The following is a 19,485-nucleotide window of genomic DNA, read 5'->3' as shown; positions in this document are numbered from 1 at the left end:
GAAAAGTTTCGGTTCTCAGCGTCTAGGTTCTGAATTACCCACGCGATCAGTGTTGTGCAGGCCATACAAGACGGACTGATTTAGAAATTACACAATTCAGAGAAGTTATTACAAATTTTAGAATAGAGAGGGAGAATTAAGAGGTTAATTTTGATTTACATATTTTCTGTCTTACATATATATAAAAGATATTTACAAAGAAATTTTTTAAATGTTTACGTACATGCACATCTCAAATGGAATAAATTTGAACTGTAACAAAGGATATAGAATATTAAAAGAAAGTCTCAGAAAATACCTGATCACCATATGCATGACGGCCAATAATAATAGGTTTTGTCCAACCAGATACGAGACGAGGAATATTTTTACAAATGATGGCTTCTCTAAAAACGGTACCTCCAAGAATATTTCGAATAGTACCATTTGGGGATTTCCACATTTGTTTCAAATTAAATTCTGAAATAAGAAAAATTGAACAATTTTTACATTTCTTTAAGTTCAAAAATATAAGCATTTGATTTTTTTATTAAATTTTATCAAGAATGATAAAATTTTTGATCACACAGAATACTGCAGAACTGCTTTTAAATATAAGCAAAAAAATTAACATCTGAACTATTCAATTATACTGCATATTAATCCATCTGAAATGCAGATTTTTGACTTAAATGCATGTGTAATCTTTCAGTGCACAATTTCTTTAACAATAATATTCTGAATTTATTATAAAGAAGTTTTTTAGAGATGTATACAATCATACTGATACACTGGTAATTTATTAATGACAAGAGACAAAAATCAATGCAGCAAATTATTCTTTTTTACAGATTTGGTCAACAAACTTTCCAAAAAGAACACTTCAACAAAAATTTTAGTATGTAATATTAAAAAATGAACATCTTTATAAGATAATTATTTGCAAACTTAGACAACTTACAATATATCTGGCTGTAATGAAAGTTTTCTGCCAAAAACTTTCTTAATAAAGTTAGAGGAAAAAACACGAAAGGAGTACCTTTAGTGCAGGTAGCAATCATCACCTAAATCTATGATTTTCTGCCAATGCTATGGTAGTTTTTCAGAGCCATTGGCCCAGAAACTTAGTAACTGCAAGTCCAAAAATAAATCAACCTAATTTTGGATATACTGTGCAGAATGGAAGATAGCACCAGCAAGATTTAGCTGCAGGTGTGAAAAAAGGTGGAAGTCTGAAGAAGAGAAGTCAGGGCTATATGGTGGGTGTGGCATAGGATCCCATTCGAGTGCGTACAGAGTCCAGCCGGTGAATGCAGACATATGTGGTCTTGCATTATCTCAATGGAACATTACATTTTTGCCCCGGAACTCAGTTCAATGTTTTTCCTTCAGAGCAGCATCAACATGGACTAGCAACTCGCTGTGCACCTTACTGTCGAGGTTTTTTTTTTCCCAGTTACTCTTTGTGGTTAATACCACGGCAACCCCACCATATACACAGCATGATCTTTTTGGTAGTCACATTACTCTTCGCGACACCACCGAAGGGCTCTGGGCGCAGACAATCCCCTTTTCGGCCTGTGTTGTTGAAGTATATCCATTTTTTTATCACAAGTGATAATCCAGTCCGGAATTTTGTCCTTGCACTGATATTCAAGCAGATTAGTGCAGGCCCGAACACGTCTGCCCTCATCTGCTTGAGTCAGCTCATGCAGCACACAGTGACTGAACTTGTACGTCAATTTTATGTGATGCATAACGCGACTTATGGACATGGCACTAATGTCTAACTCCTTACCAAGCTCCCAAGTGATTGCATACTGATCTTCTTCCACAAGTTTTCCCATGTTGATGAATATTCTATTCTTGAATGTCATAGTCCTTGTTTTAACTTTCGGTACCAAACCTTCACAGCGTCATAGGCTACAACATTAGTACCTAAAGCTATACACATGATTTGGTGATATTCTGTAGCTGACTTTTTGCTACAGAACAGGAAGTAAATGATGTTTCTAGTCTGGTAGTATGATAGTTCCATTTCAGACATCTTGTACTAATGATAATATTTTTTTTTTTCTTTTTTTAATTTCACAACACAGTGTTCTAAAGCAAGTCTCTTTCTTTCAGATACCAAAAATGGTTTGACAAAATATGATTAAGCATGCATAAAACAGTTAATAAAATATGATTATTATTAACTCATTGCACAGGTATATTATTTATATTTGAGGTGGTGGGATAAACTTTTGTTAAAACCTGATAATAAAGAAGTACAAAACAATATTAATAAGAGACATTTCCTCATAAAAAATAGAGAAAATCAAACCTGAGATAATAAAAATGATACAACTGAAACAAATTACTATATGAATTTTTTATATCATCATTTATTAAAAAAGAACTTACAAGAGAAAGTGCAGTCAGATTCTTACCTACAACACGATTTTCATCAGGAGTAATTGTGGCACACTTGACACCAACATTATATTTCTTGATAGCATTGGCACAATCAATAGTCACTTGAAATAAAAGATACATTAAATGATTCACTCTGATTCACAAGTCACACTATCATCACCTGATAAATTTACAAATTTTAAATTGAAAAAAGTATCAAAATCACATTTTACTGAAAATCTCACCTAAGCAAAATGAACAATTAACCTTTTCCTTAGGGCTATTCATATATGTCCCACCCATTCACTACATTAAATAAAACTAAACATGGAGCTGGAAATTTGCGGATCTTTATTGATTTATTTTTCGGTTCCCAAATAGTTAACTGAATGGTTTCAATAAATAAAAAAAATAATAATCTCTTTAAGCCCACATGAAAAGGTTACATTCCAAAATTTTGTTTGATATTCATGTTCACTATAACAAAAATGGTGAATTCAAAAAACCATCTAACACAATACAATCCCATAACTGAAATTTTGCAGATTATGCATGTATATATTTAACAAGCATTAACATATTTATTTAATATAAATATATAATTTAGGTTAAAATAACATCCTAAACAATGATTAATTTAGAGGTCAAACAACAAAAATCAGCATTATGATCATTTGTACTTTGGCAGCTGAGGAAAATGGTTCAGTAGTAAAATCATCAAAACTAGTCCTGGAAAATTTGCAAATATAATACTGATTTTTGTTGTTTGACTTCTAAATTAATAAATACAGTACAAAGGCCATAATGCAGACTCGTTGGGACTTCGATGATTCCGTATTATAGATCATCACTTTAAATCTAGTAAGATGGCATGCAGAAATTATATAATTAAAAATATGAAACCGTAATTTATGAAATAAAGAGCAATTATGATCTAAAGGGTATCAAAATTTACCAAAAAAAAAAAAAGCTTAATATTTATTTGTTTACTTTGTTAAACATTTCTTTCAATGTAAGTTGTTTAAGTTGCTCTTTTTTTTTTGTGCTAATACTTTCTTTTTAATTCTATAAACAGACATAATTTCTTTTTCAGTTATAAAGTTCCACCTATCGGAAGCGGTATTTTCTGGATACTACAGATTTTGCTGTTCGTTAATTGATTGATGATTGGGGCATTGTTGTCGCAATAAAAAACTTCTGTTATATCATCTCCATTTATTAACACTTCTCCCCATTTCTTTACAAATTCCAGTAACTGGAAAATTTCACATTTAGTTTGTGATGTTTAAAAATCTTCAAATTCCCAGTTAAGGTATGAAACCATGAAATATGGTAGCTGGCCATAAATTTAATAATTTTGATTTATTTTTTAATGTATCTGGAGACACATCCTCCCAATGCACATACGCATGCTTAAACGTGCATGTGTAAATGCATTAAATCACAATGGACGTCCGGATTACGGACTTTATACTGTATATAAATTTTATTTACTCAGGATATATATACAGTCAAAAGTCATTAATTCGGACACCCATAATCGGGAATGATCTATAATCCAAAGCTAAAAACTTTCTGCACATGCGCCGCGTTGACGCATGCGCACAGGCGTTTAAGCGTGAGCATAAGACCTTTACGACTGCACATTTGCATGTGCACAAGCGCAGAATACGTTTTCGCTGCGCGTTTAATGTATAACGGACGGTATAAGCTAAAATTATCTAATTGTCTATTTCAGTTAATGTTGATGATTGCATTGTTCCTTAATTTTCGAATTGGATCCGGCTTATTATTTTTTGCAGACTGTATAGCAATTTTATAATTTAGCAGAGCAATTTTATAAAAGTAAGCTTGAACTTTCGATTATGTCAAATAGAATTTCCGATGCTGGAGCTCCCAAAAGATCAACAAAAACGAAAGTATGTTTCGATGTCCATCAAACAAAAAGTGGAATTGCTCCAAAAAATGGATAAAGGCATATCCTTTGTTTATCTAACCGTTCCGAAATCTGTTTATCAATTTTACGCTGCTAATGTAGTATTTCATCTCGATCTACTTCGTCTTTGATATGATTTAAATCAAATTCCTCGTCATTATAAATATCACGAATACAAATCAAATAGTTTTCTGGTTGCAATTTTCTAATTTCGGCTATGCATAATGTATGCTTTACGCATGCGCGCGTTGAAAGAAATGTTTAATAAAGTAAACAAATAAATATTAAGCTTTTTTTTGTAAATTTTGATATCCTTTAGATCATAATTGCTCATTATTTTATAAATTACGGTTTCATATTAATTTTATAATTTCTGCATGCCATCTTACCAGATTTAAACTGATGATATATAATCTGGAAAAATCAATAATCCGGAATCACCGAAGTCCCGACGAGTCCGGATTAAAGACTTTTGACTGTATATATATATATATGTGTGTGTGTGTGTGTGTTATTATATTAAAAATAAAAGCAAATAATAGAAGAGCTTTCACACAGTGCTTTGAACACATTTTCAACATCCTCACTCATAATTATTTCTAAGCATCATCGCAGAAATCTCTGGAACACGTACACAAATACTGCATAATATCCACTGACATCAATAGACTGTCATTAAACTACAATCCTATATGTACAGAAAAAAAAGGTGGCTGATTATCTGATTTACTGTCTCTTACACATTGTTTGTATTTTGGCACTTGGTAATCAATAGAATAATCATCTACATACCTAAATGAAAAAAAGATGTTACTAAAATTGGCTTAGTGATTTAATTCCTTTAACACTGATTTTAGACAAAATTTCCTAAAAAAAAAGCAGAGAATTTTATGAAAACAGTTTCAAATTATGGTTGGGACTGTTAACATGCAATCTTTTATTAGTTTTTTTGTTCACCAAAAATTCGAAGTAGTAAAATATTCATTGCGCTTTATTAAGATTGGGAAAAAATTTCCCATACCTTTTCATGAAAAATTTGCTGATATTCAAGAGTGAAATTAGGGGGGGGGGCAAATGCATAGACAATAATTGCTGTAATGCTTTCATTTTAGATAATACAGCATTCATTATTAAACTTGTAGTTGACATTATCTGCTATTAGTTACAGTCTTGAGTCAATGATTGATGATAATAATGATCTACAAAAAATTTATTTAATTATTAATACGTATTCAGTTTTGAACTAAATCATGGTAAATAAAGCCTATTTAATAAAACATGCAACTTAATATAATTTTATCAGACAGAGGATTAAAAAAAACTACAAACATATGCAGATTATACACCACATTAACACAACTGTATTGATTAATTTTATCAGCTAGTTAACTGAATGTAACTAGTACATTATAGTATTAACTATACTCGTTATATGAACAGAAAACTGCGTGAAATCCTCTAAAACTTTCATCTCATATTTGTATGAGTAGAGACTGATCACATTGCAGGATATATTGCCACTAAAGAATCAAGCATTATGGCATACACTGCCACTCAGCAAGAGATCAATAAACTGAAGTTTAAAAGATTTTTTACCTTTAAAGGAAATAAAACTTTGAAAATGAAATTTTTTATACATGTTTCTTTAAAAATTTAACTAATAAAATTTCTTAAAAATATGTGATCTTTTTGTTTTGGGATTAGACTTCTTACACAGAAAATATACTAATCAGGAATGTCATCTCTGGAAGAAATTAGTCTATATATTATGAATTTTACTTTAAAATTTCAAAAATCTGACTTCTTGAAGGGAAAAAAAAAGCAATTATATGGTAATTTCTTGCTTGAATTTTACTTTACCAAATAAAAAAATGTATATTTGACATAACAATTAATAAATTGCAAATTATCATAAGTTAATTATAATAATTTGCAATTTATCAATATGAATACATAAACAGAAGATACAAATAATTCATTTTTACAGTGGTGATTTTGATGAAATTATACATACCAGTTAATCTTCAAAATATCTAAAAAGTTTCAAGAAAATGTTAGGTAAGGGAAAATGCATTAATTTAGGAAGTGTTATAAAAAATGATACATTTTAATTTGTTTTGTGTGCTGTGTTAACCATGAGCCCAATTATTATCAGCCAGCAGGGTTTCAGCACACTCGCATATTACATTATATTACGGCATCCATATTAACTACTTATTCATATTATAACTGTAAATAACATTTAAAATTATAATTATTTCAACAATGCAATAATTCAAGTAAGGATGTATAATCTTCCATCCATAACAGATGCATACTTAATACAACAAAAAAAAATTACACACTTTATCATAAAACAATTATATTTCATTTTTTATTAGCTATAAAAGTACCATAAAAATAGTATTATCAATATGAAGTTAAAAAACAAATAATGAAGCCAAATAATGAAGAAAAATAATGAAAGCCAAATAATGAAGAAAAATAATGAAAGCCAAATAATGAAGAAAACTAAATATTTTTCATAAAATTAGCCAAAACAAGTTTAAAGACCTTTTTTATTTTATAATATGAATGAGTTTACTTTCTATTCCTGTAACTTGAATGTACCTGTATTTGTATTACTTGTAACAAATGTGAAACAGATTTAGGACAACATTCAAGCATTATTCAAAAATATATACTTATGTTCAAAATAAAGAGAATAAACATGCTTTTTTTGAATTTCTTATGCTGGAAAGGAAGTAGTCAAATAATAATGTAATACTGCTGATATCAAATATATAAATACACTTGCAGGTCTATTAGGTGATACGACAGTGGTAAATATAAAAAGCTGTCATTTGTTGTTCTGTTCTTATTTTATCTTATTATATTCTTTTCCATTCTTATTGATACATATCAGTGACAGTCATGCATTTAGAGGACAAACATTTTATGAACAGTGTGTAAATTGTGTAACCATGAACATTGAGGTAATGGAATGCAGTACAGAATCATTGGCAAATTCGGAGACAATGGAATCCCAAGTTCAGGTTACAAGAAAGTTCGGGTATATTTTGCAATTTATGAAACAATTTTAGGAGACTGAATTCATAGCCAGAATGCCTCGGCAAGAGCATCTAGAGGTTATCACACCCACAGAAGATCAATATTTGGCACTCTCAGCTATTTTCAAAAGAAATTTCTACAACCACACTACTCTCTCCTGCCAACATAACTTCCACCTACGAAGAACCTAAAATCTAATACCATTCCTCTAACATCAAAAAAGGAATTACCATAACCAGAGCTCAAAGTAATTACAAAATCCAGTAGCCAAAAAAGAAAATTTGGTTACTTCCCCCTTGCCTCCAGCTCAAAAAACAATAAAAACTTACCAGCGCTAGTCATTGCAGCATTGTTAATATTTACATGGTCTTTCAGCATAAATTGGATGAATCCAACTTATGCTGACAGACCATCTAAATGTATCATTTTCATCCAACTTATGCTTCAGACACTTTTTGGTTGCACTGATAATGCATATTTATGTTTTGCTTCCAAAAAACCGAAAATCTATTGCTCTTTGTGGCTGAAAGTCAATTAGTGATCGTGAGTTCAGTCATAATAAGGTAATTGAGTGTCATGTTGTCTATGATTGTGCTGAGATCAATCTTAAACCTCTGAACACTACAGGTTAGCCTTGAAATTCCAAAGTTCCTCAAAATGCCAAGAATAAATGGTATTTTATTGATTATAATTAAAAAAAAAGATTCTCTCATTAAAACAAATTAAATTAAAAAATGATTCTCTTTGATTCATTTTCTTCAAGTATATATTGATCCCAGAATTGGATACATTAAAAGCTGCAAAAATTTTCATGTGTAATGAATACGAAAGCCACACTTTCATACGGAATTTTATGTCCTTAATCCGTTCAGGACCAGTGTCACGTATACATGATGCAACGATTCCATACTACCAGCCCAGCGTCCCGTATACAGGATGCAAGGATTCTGCTCCTATGAGCCCAGTGTCAAGTATACGTGAAATTAAAACGGAAAGATTTATTTGAATTTTTAAAAGCCAGTAAATGGAGCTAAGTGGTAATTCTTTTCACATGGGTTGATTCATACAGCATTTGACCTTCATGTACTGGCATTAGTTTCTGTTTTGTGCTTCTGATTTTGAGAGATTTATTGAAATAAACTACTGGAAATCACGGCTCTTTATAAGTGCGCCTGTGAATTAAAGGGGGCACATGCGTTTTTGTTTATTTCCTTAGGATTTTCTTTTTTTTCGTTTTTCTATTTATTTTGAATTTTAACATAAGCTTTCTTGGTTAATTAAAAAGTAACATTACAACATTATTACAGAAGGGGAAAGACTATCAGCTTTCTCGACGCATAATGCGGCTTGCTCACATTTCTCAGGAAAGAGCCAGCGTTTTTGTTTTTCTTACTTGATTTAATAGGTCATTATATATAATGCCTTTAATGATCATTATATATAATGACACAGGCATTATATTTTGGTATATAATGTATTTACTTTACATATAATGTAATTATATATAATGTGTATATTGATGTGATCAGTAACGGGTATCCTGCCAGTGGGGGTCTTTTCTTGATCACTCTTCAGTCATCGTGGACGATGTTTTAGATTTAGAAAAACAGGAAGTTTTCTAATATAAACATGATGTCACACAGGGTTTGAGGATGAAATATTTCTGAGTGTCTATTGAAGAAGTTTTGGGACATGTGTTGGGGTTATATTCAATTTCATTTCGTTAGCCATGGCTAAGAGACCTTACTTAAAAACATAAAAATTTGTCCAAAATCACCGGACACTCCACCTTTCCGTCTAACTGGAAGACAGTTTCTGAAAATTTACGTTGGCGGAAAAAATAATAAAGGTAGGAGAAGATGCGTTGTGTGCGCTAAAAGCAAGGAAAAGCAAACAATGTATTTTGAGTGCGAAATATGCAATGTAGGACCGTGTGTCGAACCTTGTTTTGATTTATTTTACACACAGCAGAATTTTTAAATTGGAAATTAATTACCTACAGGTTTAGTTTTTTTTTTTTTTTTTTTAAATTTCGTATTTGTAATTTTTTTTCATGTTTATAGTATTTATTTTTACGTCTATAGTTACGATTTTAGTGTATTTTGCCTGTTTAATTTATTTCTATTAATGTGATATTCTTTATATTAATACACATTAAAAACAAGTACATTAAATACTCAACTTCAAAAATTGAAGTCATAATATCAAAATGCTGATTTTATACGATTTTTTTGTAAAATTAGGCTTAACTGCTGAAAATGCGTGGGCTGGTGGCAATGATCCATTTCAATAGGTCCGATCCCGTTACTCAGCTTCGTTCTCCCGGCGCTGGTCCTTAAGGGGTTAACACTAAAAAGGTTAATGAGATTGGTACTTTTCCGTTTTGCCGGCACAGGCGATAAAGTCGCCAGTAAAGGTACAATTGATGCCAAACAGAATATCCTCACTGGTAACCTTTTTACACCTCACTTTCAAAATAAGTCGCAGCCATTTCTTATCAGATTAATTGTTTCTTTCAATACTGGCATATAATTACACAGAATTTTTACCAGATAGTTCAATTTTATCCCTAAGGCCAATCACAAGCGGTAATTAAGTCAATTAGGATGCAATCATACCGATGGCAAAAATATAGAAAAGGCAAAGTCAAGAGTTAAATTAATCAATTCTAGAATGAAGTAAAGTACTGTGGTTTTACAAAATTTCTGAGTAAGCTATTCATACGAATTGAGACAATTCTGGCATTTAAACTTGTATTCGAAATTAAGATTTAACTTGAAATTAACGTAGATAATTCCTGAGAAAATTAGATTTTTGCAGCTTAGTTTATGTGAGATGACATCACTTGAGGTAACATGATATGAACCGGTGAATCAGGATGTTGTACAATGAAAGGATTGTAAATTCTTAAATTAATGTCTTTTTACAAATTTATTGTCTTTTTTAACAGGCTTTTTACAAAATTTTAAACAACAATAAAATATTTATACCTTGAAAATAAAAAATTCTTAGAACTAACATTTGTCAACATTTTTTATGGGTATACTATGTGTTTTCGCCAATAAAGTCTGCTTGGCGAGATTTGCGCCGGCGAAATGGAAAAGTACCATGAGACTGATTTTGCTAAAACTTCATTCATAAGATGCTGTAGAAGACTGCAAAACTGCAACTATTGATAATAACTGGTTCAGAAGAAATCTTTCTTTAAGAGAATTTGCTTTAGTAAGCAATTTATGTATTTATGACCCTGTCCTAAAACTTTACACCCATACCATTCCTTCTACACATATTTCAGGTTTTGAAATGGCAAATACACTTCAAAGTTAATTGTATAAAGTCATAATCTCATCCTTGCTATAACTTTCCACGTTGGCATAAGACCACGTAAACTGTCAAAAACAGCATCTGACTTTATAATATCCACATCTCATCCTAGAAAATGTTTCTTAAGGTACTATTTCATGTGAAATTATTTTCTGCTTATCTGAATCAAAAACTTGGAAGACCAACATTTGTAACTAATTTGAATGTTTCTAAACTTTCCACTACTAGTACTTGAATCGACAAACTAACATTAACCTTAAAGATTAATTAATGTTGTTCATATGCGCCTGGTTTATATCCAAAGTCACTCAACTCTGATATTCTATTAATATAAACCTCTACCAAGCTTAAAATCATGATCTCTGCTTGAAAAACCAGAGAAAGTTCCTTGAATATGGAAAGCAAATCTAGTAAGAAATGTAAAGTTAAATACGTTTTTCATTTGTTTCAACAACAGTTTGTCCACAACAGCATACTTTCCTTTTTCATTTACCACTTCTCCTCAATGAAAAATTCCTACTCTTACTTGTTTAACTAAGCAAGAAAAATACTAACTGTACTTGACAGCTATCAAATTTGATGTAAATATTTGAATTTTAAGAGCTTGGGATGCAACAACTGAACAACTTGGCCTAATTGTCTTGGTCATTTTGTAGAATTACTTAAAAACTTATAGTTTTTTAAGAACATCATCCAGTTCATGACTGTCATGCAGATATTTTGTGTCTTCTATATAGTCCAACACACTTAAATTTAACTTGTATGCAATACAGTTATGTGTTACAAGCTCCTATACCCTTTTTCAATATGGCAGCTAGTCCATTTCCTCTTTCAATCATGTTTGCATCCCCATCTGTTTCAAGCCCTTCTATCCAGTTTCTGCCCTGCCAACTGTTTTCTAGCTTTTGAAATTTATGATCTTAAGTTTCATAGTTTCAAAAACTTTAATGCAAAAGAAAAGTCAATAGAAACAATTTAAAGAAATAACTTTTTTATAGTCTTATACCTTATATAACTAACATATATTATTAGCTTTTCCTCTGTAGATTTATCAACTGATGAGTCCAAAAGAATGCTAACATTAACTACAATATAAAACTTCTGCAATAACCTTCTTATGGATAACAGCTTCAGCATGAAAAATAAACTTCATGCATTGTTTGTCATTTTGATATTCACTGAGAACAATGGCTGCTTTAAATTTACTAAGCAAATTAACTAAACCTTTAAAATAAGAAAACAGCTTTTTGTGCTTTGCAATATAATAATAAAATAATTTTCTAAGGGCTGAAATAGTCTTTCATCCATTGTACTTAGGCACACAACTAATGGTGTGGACTCTGAAATTTTTACAGCTATATCTTTTAATAAGGAATCTTTGTGCATTTGTGATTGATTGTGTTGATTGTGTAATTTGAAAGTTTCTAATTTGAGTGGCCTACTGAAATCTTGCACAGCCCTTAAGTATTTATTGGCTATTTCCAGATAGTGTGCACAGAATCTGCACTGAGTAATACCATTTTCCTATAATAATCACTGAAATTAAATGCACAGCTGCTTTCTGAATTGCCCCTTGCTTTCACTTTTTTAGCACTATCACAGTAGATGCTAGTATCACTTAGAGTGGTGAGTTAGCGCTAGCTCTAAGTGAACGTAGAGATCTGTTCAGAACATTCATGGCCACATTGCACAAAATACTCCTGTGACAAACCCGTTTTCTTAAAAATAACGAGATAATTTTTTTTTTAGCCCATGAGCACCGAGGAAAAAAATTGCATGGATTCACTAGCAGACAAGTTTACCAGAACTTGATCAACGAAATACCACTTGGTATGCTTGTCACATTGAACATGTTGAAAATATTCCACACATATACATTAGTTTCATGCAATGAAATAACACCTGTCATTTCAATAAATGGCTACTTTAAGATTCTGAAAGCTATTTTAGAATTGTCACAAAATACCTCACAAAATCAGTAAGAAGCAATGGAATGCAAATAGCAAAATGACCTTTTTTCCTAATGTTTCCAACAATTCCCTGTGCTGACAAGAAATAATCGAAGTTCACTTTGAAAAGCGTGAAGCTGTTGCTTAAGCATTTTATGTGGCAATGAACCATAAATTACATAATACAGATATTTCATATTCGCAGATAGAAAATGTGGCACGAATATAAATAGAATGCAGCTTGTCACAATATATAATAATGAAAATAAATTGTGTGAAGTATTAACCATGCATTTCCAAGGTTATCACATCTAACTCATCAGCTGAAATTTCTGAGTTGCAAATGGCGAGCTAGTGACCATTATTGAAGTCCCGACTATAATAGTGAAGATATACTGAACTAAACACACATCATACTACCTCTATTCATTTGTGACAGAGGATCCTTGAATATTTGTCAGATGGTCAGAAGGTGTTACTTTTCTGGGGCACATTTAGCTTTTAGTTCCCTTTTAGTGACAACAATGCTCATAAGCCTTAAATGATCAATGATTACTTCAGCAGATGAACTGGTCAGCTAAATCTTCAGATCTGAATCTGACTGAATATGTCTGAGATGTACAAAGGAGGGCAACTGCAATTTACCAAACATCTCCAAGAACCATTCAGAGCAAAGAACAACTTTGATGCAGTAGTGAAAGTAACTGCCTTAAGAACTTGTCAATGTCAACAATCTTATTGACATGAATGACTTGTAGTATAATCTGCATATCTGATAGAGATGACCATATTCCCTGTTAGCTTCATTTTAGGTGCTAAGGCACCATTTTGAATTTTGTAGTTTAGTTGAACATTACTCATGATGATGAGGGCTCCTTTAATTATTGTTGTATGGCTTAAGTATACAGTATAAAGTTGGATTCCAATCTTTAGAAAAACATTTTACACAAAGCCTTAGTGAACAAGAAAAAGATTTATTTATTTCAACTTTATATCAAACTGGGTTTCATTAAAACTCCTTAAGCTATAGATTAATAAAATGCATTCAGCTATTTAAAACAGGAATTTACAATTGTAAGTTAGTCTAAAATAAAAGAAGGAATTTTTATTGGACCTCAACTTAGAAAACTTTCTTAAACCTTAACTTAACGCATAACTTGGATGAAACAATGAATGAATTTGAAATGCTTGGAATGCATTTCAAAAAGTTTTAAGCAAATTTTGAATAAACAAACAATCTGAAATCAATAAGACTGCACAGCTATGTTTACTATAGTTTAGGAATAAAAGTCCAGGATTGGTGGCATCCACTGGGAAAAGGGACTTTGTGTTTTTGCATTACTACAACATTATATTCTGAAATTTATTTGCAAAATCCCAAACTAAGCAATTAAAGAAACATTTATTCTTGTATTTTTTTAACCTGTGGAACAATATAAGATACCTTCTGATTATCTGCACCTTTCACTTGAAAAATTGAGAATTCACTAGAGACTAATGACAATGTGAAAAAAAAAAGTTATTTCACCAATGCAATGCGAAAAAAGCAACAGGCATTTACAAAATAGTGGTGCGTTAAGAATTTCATGCAAGATCAATCAACACCAATAAAACTGAAAATGCAAGAACCATTGACAGCAAAACACCTTTTTCAAGAAATCTTAACTTTTTGCATTGCATTTTCTTTCCAAGGAAACAGAATTCTATTTTTGCTTAAAAAAAGTCACAGAATTGCAAAAACTTGGCATTGTGCACAGGTCAAAACAGATATGTGCTACATTACGGTGAACAATTGTCCTCTTTTAAGAAAGACAGTCCTTCTTTTGTGGGCTCTGTTCTTCCTTGAAAAGTGTCCTCCTTTTCGATATTTTAAAACTAATCTGTTAATCTCTGTATTCAGAGATGCTGTGCCAAACTGTTACATGTCATGTAATGGTACAGTTCAGAAAGATACGATTATGAAGCGCATGCGCAGGGCATAGAACTTCACGTGTCTTGCACCATTGCGTATTTCACTTTGTTTACTTTATATTATACTTTGTGTTTACTTCTAACGGAAATATGAACATATTTCTTTCTCAGTGTATATTATACTCAGGTAAGTATAGTTTATGTTTTATTAGTTCATTAATTCAATTTTATACAACCCTGTTTTCAACACAAGTGTAAAATAATTTAAATATAGATTTAAAAAAGTTTTAGCGCTTTTGTTATTACAGTTTTAGTTTTAATCATTTGTTTTATTTATTCATAGTGTGCTTGCATCGTTCATGTAGCTCTATATTTGACTTTTAATTTTTAATTTATTTAAGGGATGGAAAAATCAAGAAAGAGGAAATGCCATTTCAATGATCAATTGAAAAAAGAATTTCCATTTCTTACATCAAAGACAGACAACATTGTTTTCTGGAATATTTGCAGAGAAGAATTTTGTATTGCAGTTGGAGGCAGAGCAGCTATAACAAACACCTTTCCCCAGAACACCAACAAATATAGGCAATTATTAGATGCATCATTTTCCAGTAGTAACGTAACTTTTTTTTTTTTTTTTTTTTTTTAAGCTTCTAATTATTCTGAAGATGAAAATCAGTTAGTTGTAATGGAGGGTACATTTACATTTCATACCATAATTCACAATCAAAGTTTTTGTAGTATGGATTGTACATCTAAATTATTGAAAAAGTTTCACAATGTTAAAGTTTCATGTGCCAAGATGGGCCCACCAGCAGCCGAGCAGTAAAGTCGCTGAACACTGGTAATTTGATCCGAGGTTCGAATCCTGCGAACGGGCTGGCTATATGGGCGTTTTCGTGGTTTTCCCCATGTGTAACGTGTATAAGAGCCAGTTTCCTTTAGAAAGTCATCCACGAAGGCATCCCTCCCATTAGGCAGATAGCTCTCGATGCTTTGCCATAATCACACACACATATGCCAGGACAAATTGTTAGGCTATTATTAAATCAATATTTAAAAATTATCATGATAAAATACCTGCAGAAGACTTGAAAAATGCAGCATTTGTAACAGTTTTATCTGATGCATCAAATCATATGAAATCAAATTGTACCCAAACCTATTAAGGCATTATAATGTTACCAAGGGCGTTCAAGTAAAAATTTTTAATTCAGAATCTACTGAGAGCAAAACTGTGGCAATTTTGTCAAATCACCTATACAGAGTAATAAATTAAAACAATTTGAAATCTGAAGTTGTTGTACTAACGGCTGATAATACAAACACAAATTCTGGTAGGCGAAGGCCAAAAGGAGTGAATAATGTCTGTGTAAAATTACAAGATTTACTCCAAAAGAAAATACTAGGAATAGGTTGTAATGTAAATATTTTGTCAAATGCAATCATCACAGCTTCAAGTGCCATGCCAATTGCTGTAGAAGTAATAATAATGACAATTTATTTTAGTCATTTTACTGTTTGTGTGGCTACTTTGAAACAATTTTGTGAAGATGCAAATGTTGAATACAAAAAAACTTTTAGGATATTCAAAAGTTAGATGGCTCGCTCTAGCACCTGCTATACAGCATGTTTTACAATTACAGCCTCTCCATTCATATTTTTTAAGTTTAGACAAATGTCCAAAAATTCTGGAATCTTTTCTCATCTATGAATTATCGGATATATTAATGTATTTTGCACATAATCAGGCACCTATTTTCTACAAAACAATTAAAAAAATTGAACATATTTCAGCTACAGAAGTTAGTCTTATTTTGAACGAATTTGTCCTTCGAAATAAATCATGATATAAAGAAAAATTTATGCCTTTAATAATACAAAGAAAATTGTCAAGCTTAGAGGAATCAAATCCAGGAATAACAGAAGAGATTACAAAGAAGTGCAGAATTTTTACCAAACACATTTTCAATATGTTAAAGAATAGTCTGAAACAAGTATCAGAGGAAATAATAGTCTTCAATGGTGTTTTTTGACTTCATCGCATGTAAGTTGAATAGATATGAAAACTGTGTTGAGTTTTTATCGATAAAAATGTTTGATATTAAAATCGATGACAACTGTCTGTTTGAAAAAACTACAAGACTGAAAGTATATTTAAATTGTGATAAATCAGAACAATGAGAAAATCAACTGAACTGATAAAAGATGAGTGGAAATATTTAGCCATTTCCTAAAAATGAACACACTCTATACGGAAATTTAGTTACTCTTTTTCAATTTACATTGTGCTGCCCTGGAACTGAAGTGAAGCAGTTGAAACAGTTTTTTCAATTGGTAATGATTTTTGGACAAGTTAGAAATCAAGATTGAATGTTGATACTGTAGCTGCAGCACTTACTGTAAAATTCAATATGATATAACGACAAAAAATATTCATTTAATGGAAAAATACTCGTTTAAATAATTGAAAAGGATGTAAGCATAATTAGTGCAGTTCTGTTTGAATTAATAAAATGTTTCATTTATTTACACTGTATTTTTTTCTTAAATTTTTTTGTCTTCCTTTTCATTGTAAAAAAAAAAAAAATTGGTCACCTTAGCTATATGCATACCTGAGTTGCCACACAAATACATTTAGGTGACATTGTGAGTTGCCATGTAAGTATTTTGGAGGTATACTGCTTTGCCTAATGAATAATTATTTTGCAACTTTTTTGTAGGCCTAAGGATAGTCAGAAACTACCCAATATAATACAGATTAAGAAAAATCTCTATTGAAATAATTTACATAAACTGATCTTTTAGAAAAATAATAAGGGCTCATAATTTATGCATTAAAATTAAATACCTTGTAAAATAATGAAAAAAATTATAGATTTTGATGCAGAGGAAAAAGGTTACCTTGATCATTCGTAGCATCTCTGTTTTCAATTCCTAAATCAAAACTATGCAATTCTATATCCAGGAAAGGAAAAATGAGCTTTTCTTTTATTAATTCCCATATAATCCTGAAATTAGAGCATAAATTGAAATGGGAAAAAGTGAAACAAGCTTTTAATATTTCAAATTAGTACAGTCAAAAGTCGTTAATCCGGACTCGTCGAGACTTCGGCGATTCCAGATTATCGATTTTTCCGGATTATAGATCATCAGTTTAAATCGCGTAAGATGGCATGCAGAAATTCTAAAATTAAAAATATTAAAACGTAATTTATGAAATAGAGAACAATTATGATCTAAAGGGTATCAAAATTTACAAAAAAAAAAGCTTTGTATTTATTTGTTTACTTTATTAAACATTTCTTTCAATGTAAGTTGTTTAAGTTGCTTCATTTTATGTGATAATACTTTCTCTTTAATTCTATAAACAGACATAATTTTTTGTTCAGTTACAAAGTTCCGCTGTTCAAGTCCCGTTAATTGCTGCGCCGAGAATACCGACTAACTTGTCAATCGAAATTTTTTCTAATTCACTAACCTCTCTGTCACATTCTTCATGTCTTTATCCATTTTTTGCAGCAATTCCACTTTTTGTTTGATGGACATCGAAAAATACTTTCGTTTTGTACGATCTTTTGGGAGCTCCAGATTCGGAAATTCTATTTGACATAATCGAAAGTTCAAGTTTACTTTTATAGTATTGCTCTTACAGTCTGCAAAAAATAATAAGCCGGATCCAATTCAAAAATTAAGGAACAATGCAATCATCAGCATTAACTGAAATAGATAATTAGATAATTTTAGCTTATACCATTCGTTATACATAAAACGCGCACGCGAAAACGTATTCTGCACTTGCGCACACGCAAATGCGCAGTCGTAAGAGGTCTTACGCGCACGCGTAAACGCCTATGCACATGTGTCAACGTGGCGCATTCGCAGAAAGTTTTTAGCTTTGAGGTCCGGATTATAGATCATTCTGGATTATGGGTGTCCGAATTAACGACTTTTGATTGTATAAAGCTTCAACTAAAGCAACGGACTATGAAATCCTAATTTGATTGAATTTATTTAATAATTTAGTGAACATCAATCTTTCCTTTTGATCGATGAAAAAATCAAATTTAGTGAACGTTCATTATATACTTTATTAAATTTTAAAGAAATAATAAAAAAATTACTTTCTGATTCCTGAAAGGGGGGGAAGAGTTGCATATTTTTATATTATTATTTAAAATTTAGACTAGAAACAGGACAACATTTAAAGCATTATTTCTTCGAGTTCCAAAAGGCTTTTTTTAACCTTCTAAAACCTGTCTTAAATTCTCTTAATAGTATAACCTTTAGGACGGTACAATCCAAAACACTTTTTTCCCCTCCTTTACTATTCCCTAATGAGAAAAGTTATTAGGGTGGTCATTTGTTCCCTCCATACATGCATTAAAATTTACATGTTTGTCAGACACTGGACAATAGTCTAGAATAGGTTAATATATTTGCAACTCTTTCAAGGTTTGATTTAATTTAAACTAAACTGTATTTATTTATTAAGAGCAAAATATACACAATGTTTATATAACATTAACTACTTCTGATCAATCTTAATAATTTGTGAATTTCATGTCTTTGTTTCTACTAGAAATTATGAAATGAGAAAAGAACTTGACAAAGTATAACAAATATGAACTAGTTTTATGTGCCTGCAGGTCAGAACGCAATAGTATTTGATAATCTATTTTCTAATAAAATAATAGTAATGAATAATTTAATGAAATAATAATTAGGAATTCATAATAATATTCATTACTATTTAGATGATTAGAATATGATTCATTACTATTAGATTTTGAGATGAACTTATAGCAACAATAAAGCTTTAAATCTCTTTTTTTTTCATAATTTTTTATTGTAATATAGAAAAGAAAAATCAGAGATATATTAGTTGTATTTGATTATTTAACTTTAACAAATATTACTTTGGACTATCAGGCAAAG

At 30.9% G+C, this 19,485-nt stretch overlaps 1 protein-coding gene across 1 annotated transcript in view; it reads right to left on the bottom strand.

The window, feature by feature from the left end:
• The window catches only part of Idh (isocitrate dehydrogenase [NADP] cytoplasmic), a 62,749-nt gene that overhangs the window by 30,914 nt on the left and 12,350 nt on the right, over positions 1–19,485 (bottom strand). Inside the window, exons 3-5 of the mRNA XM_035371733.2 lie at positions 17,452–17,558; positions 2,412–2,498; positions 299–459 (exon numbers count right to left, since the gene is read on the bottom strand). Of these exons, the coding sequence (XP_035227624.1) occupies positions 299–459; positions 2,412–2,498; positions 17,452–17,558 (355 nt within the window). The remainder of the gene's footprint in view (positions 1–298; positions 460–2,411; positions 2,499–17,451; positions 17,559–19,485) is intronic.

Source organism: Stegodyphus dumicola, chromosome 4 (assembly GCF_044657685.1).
Source record: "Stegodyphus dumicola isolate Sdum_Otavi_A_Nest chromosome 4, ASM4465768v1".
Taxonomy (NCBI): domain Eukaryota; kingdom Metazoa; phylum Arthropoda; class Arachnida; order Araneae; family Eresidae; genus Stegodyphus; species Stegodyphus dumicola.
Note: the sequence above shows the minus strand (reverse complement) of the source record. Positions and strands in the feature narration are given on the sequence as shown.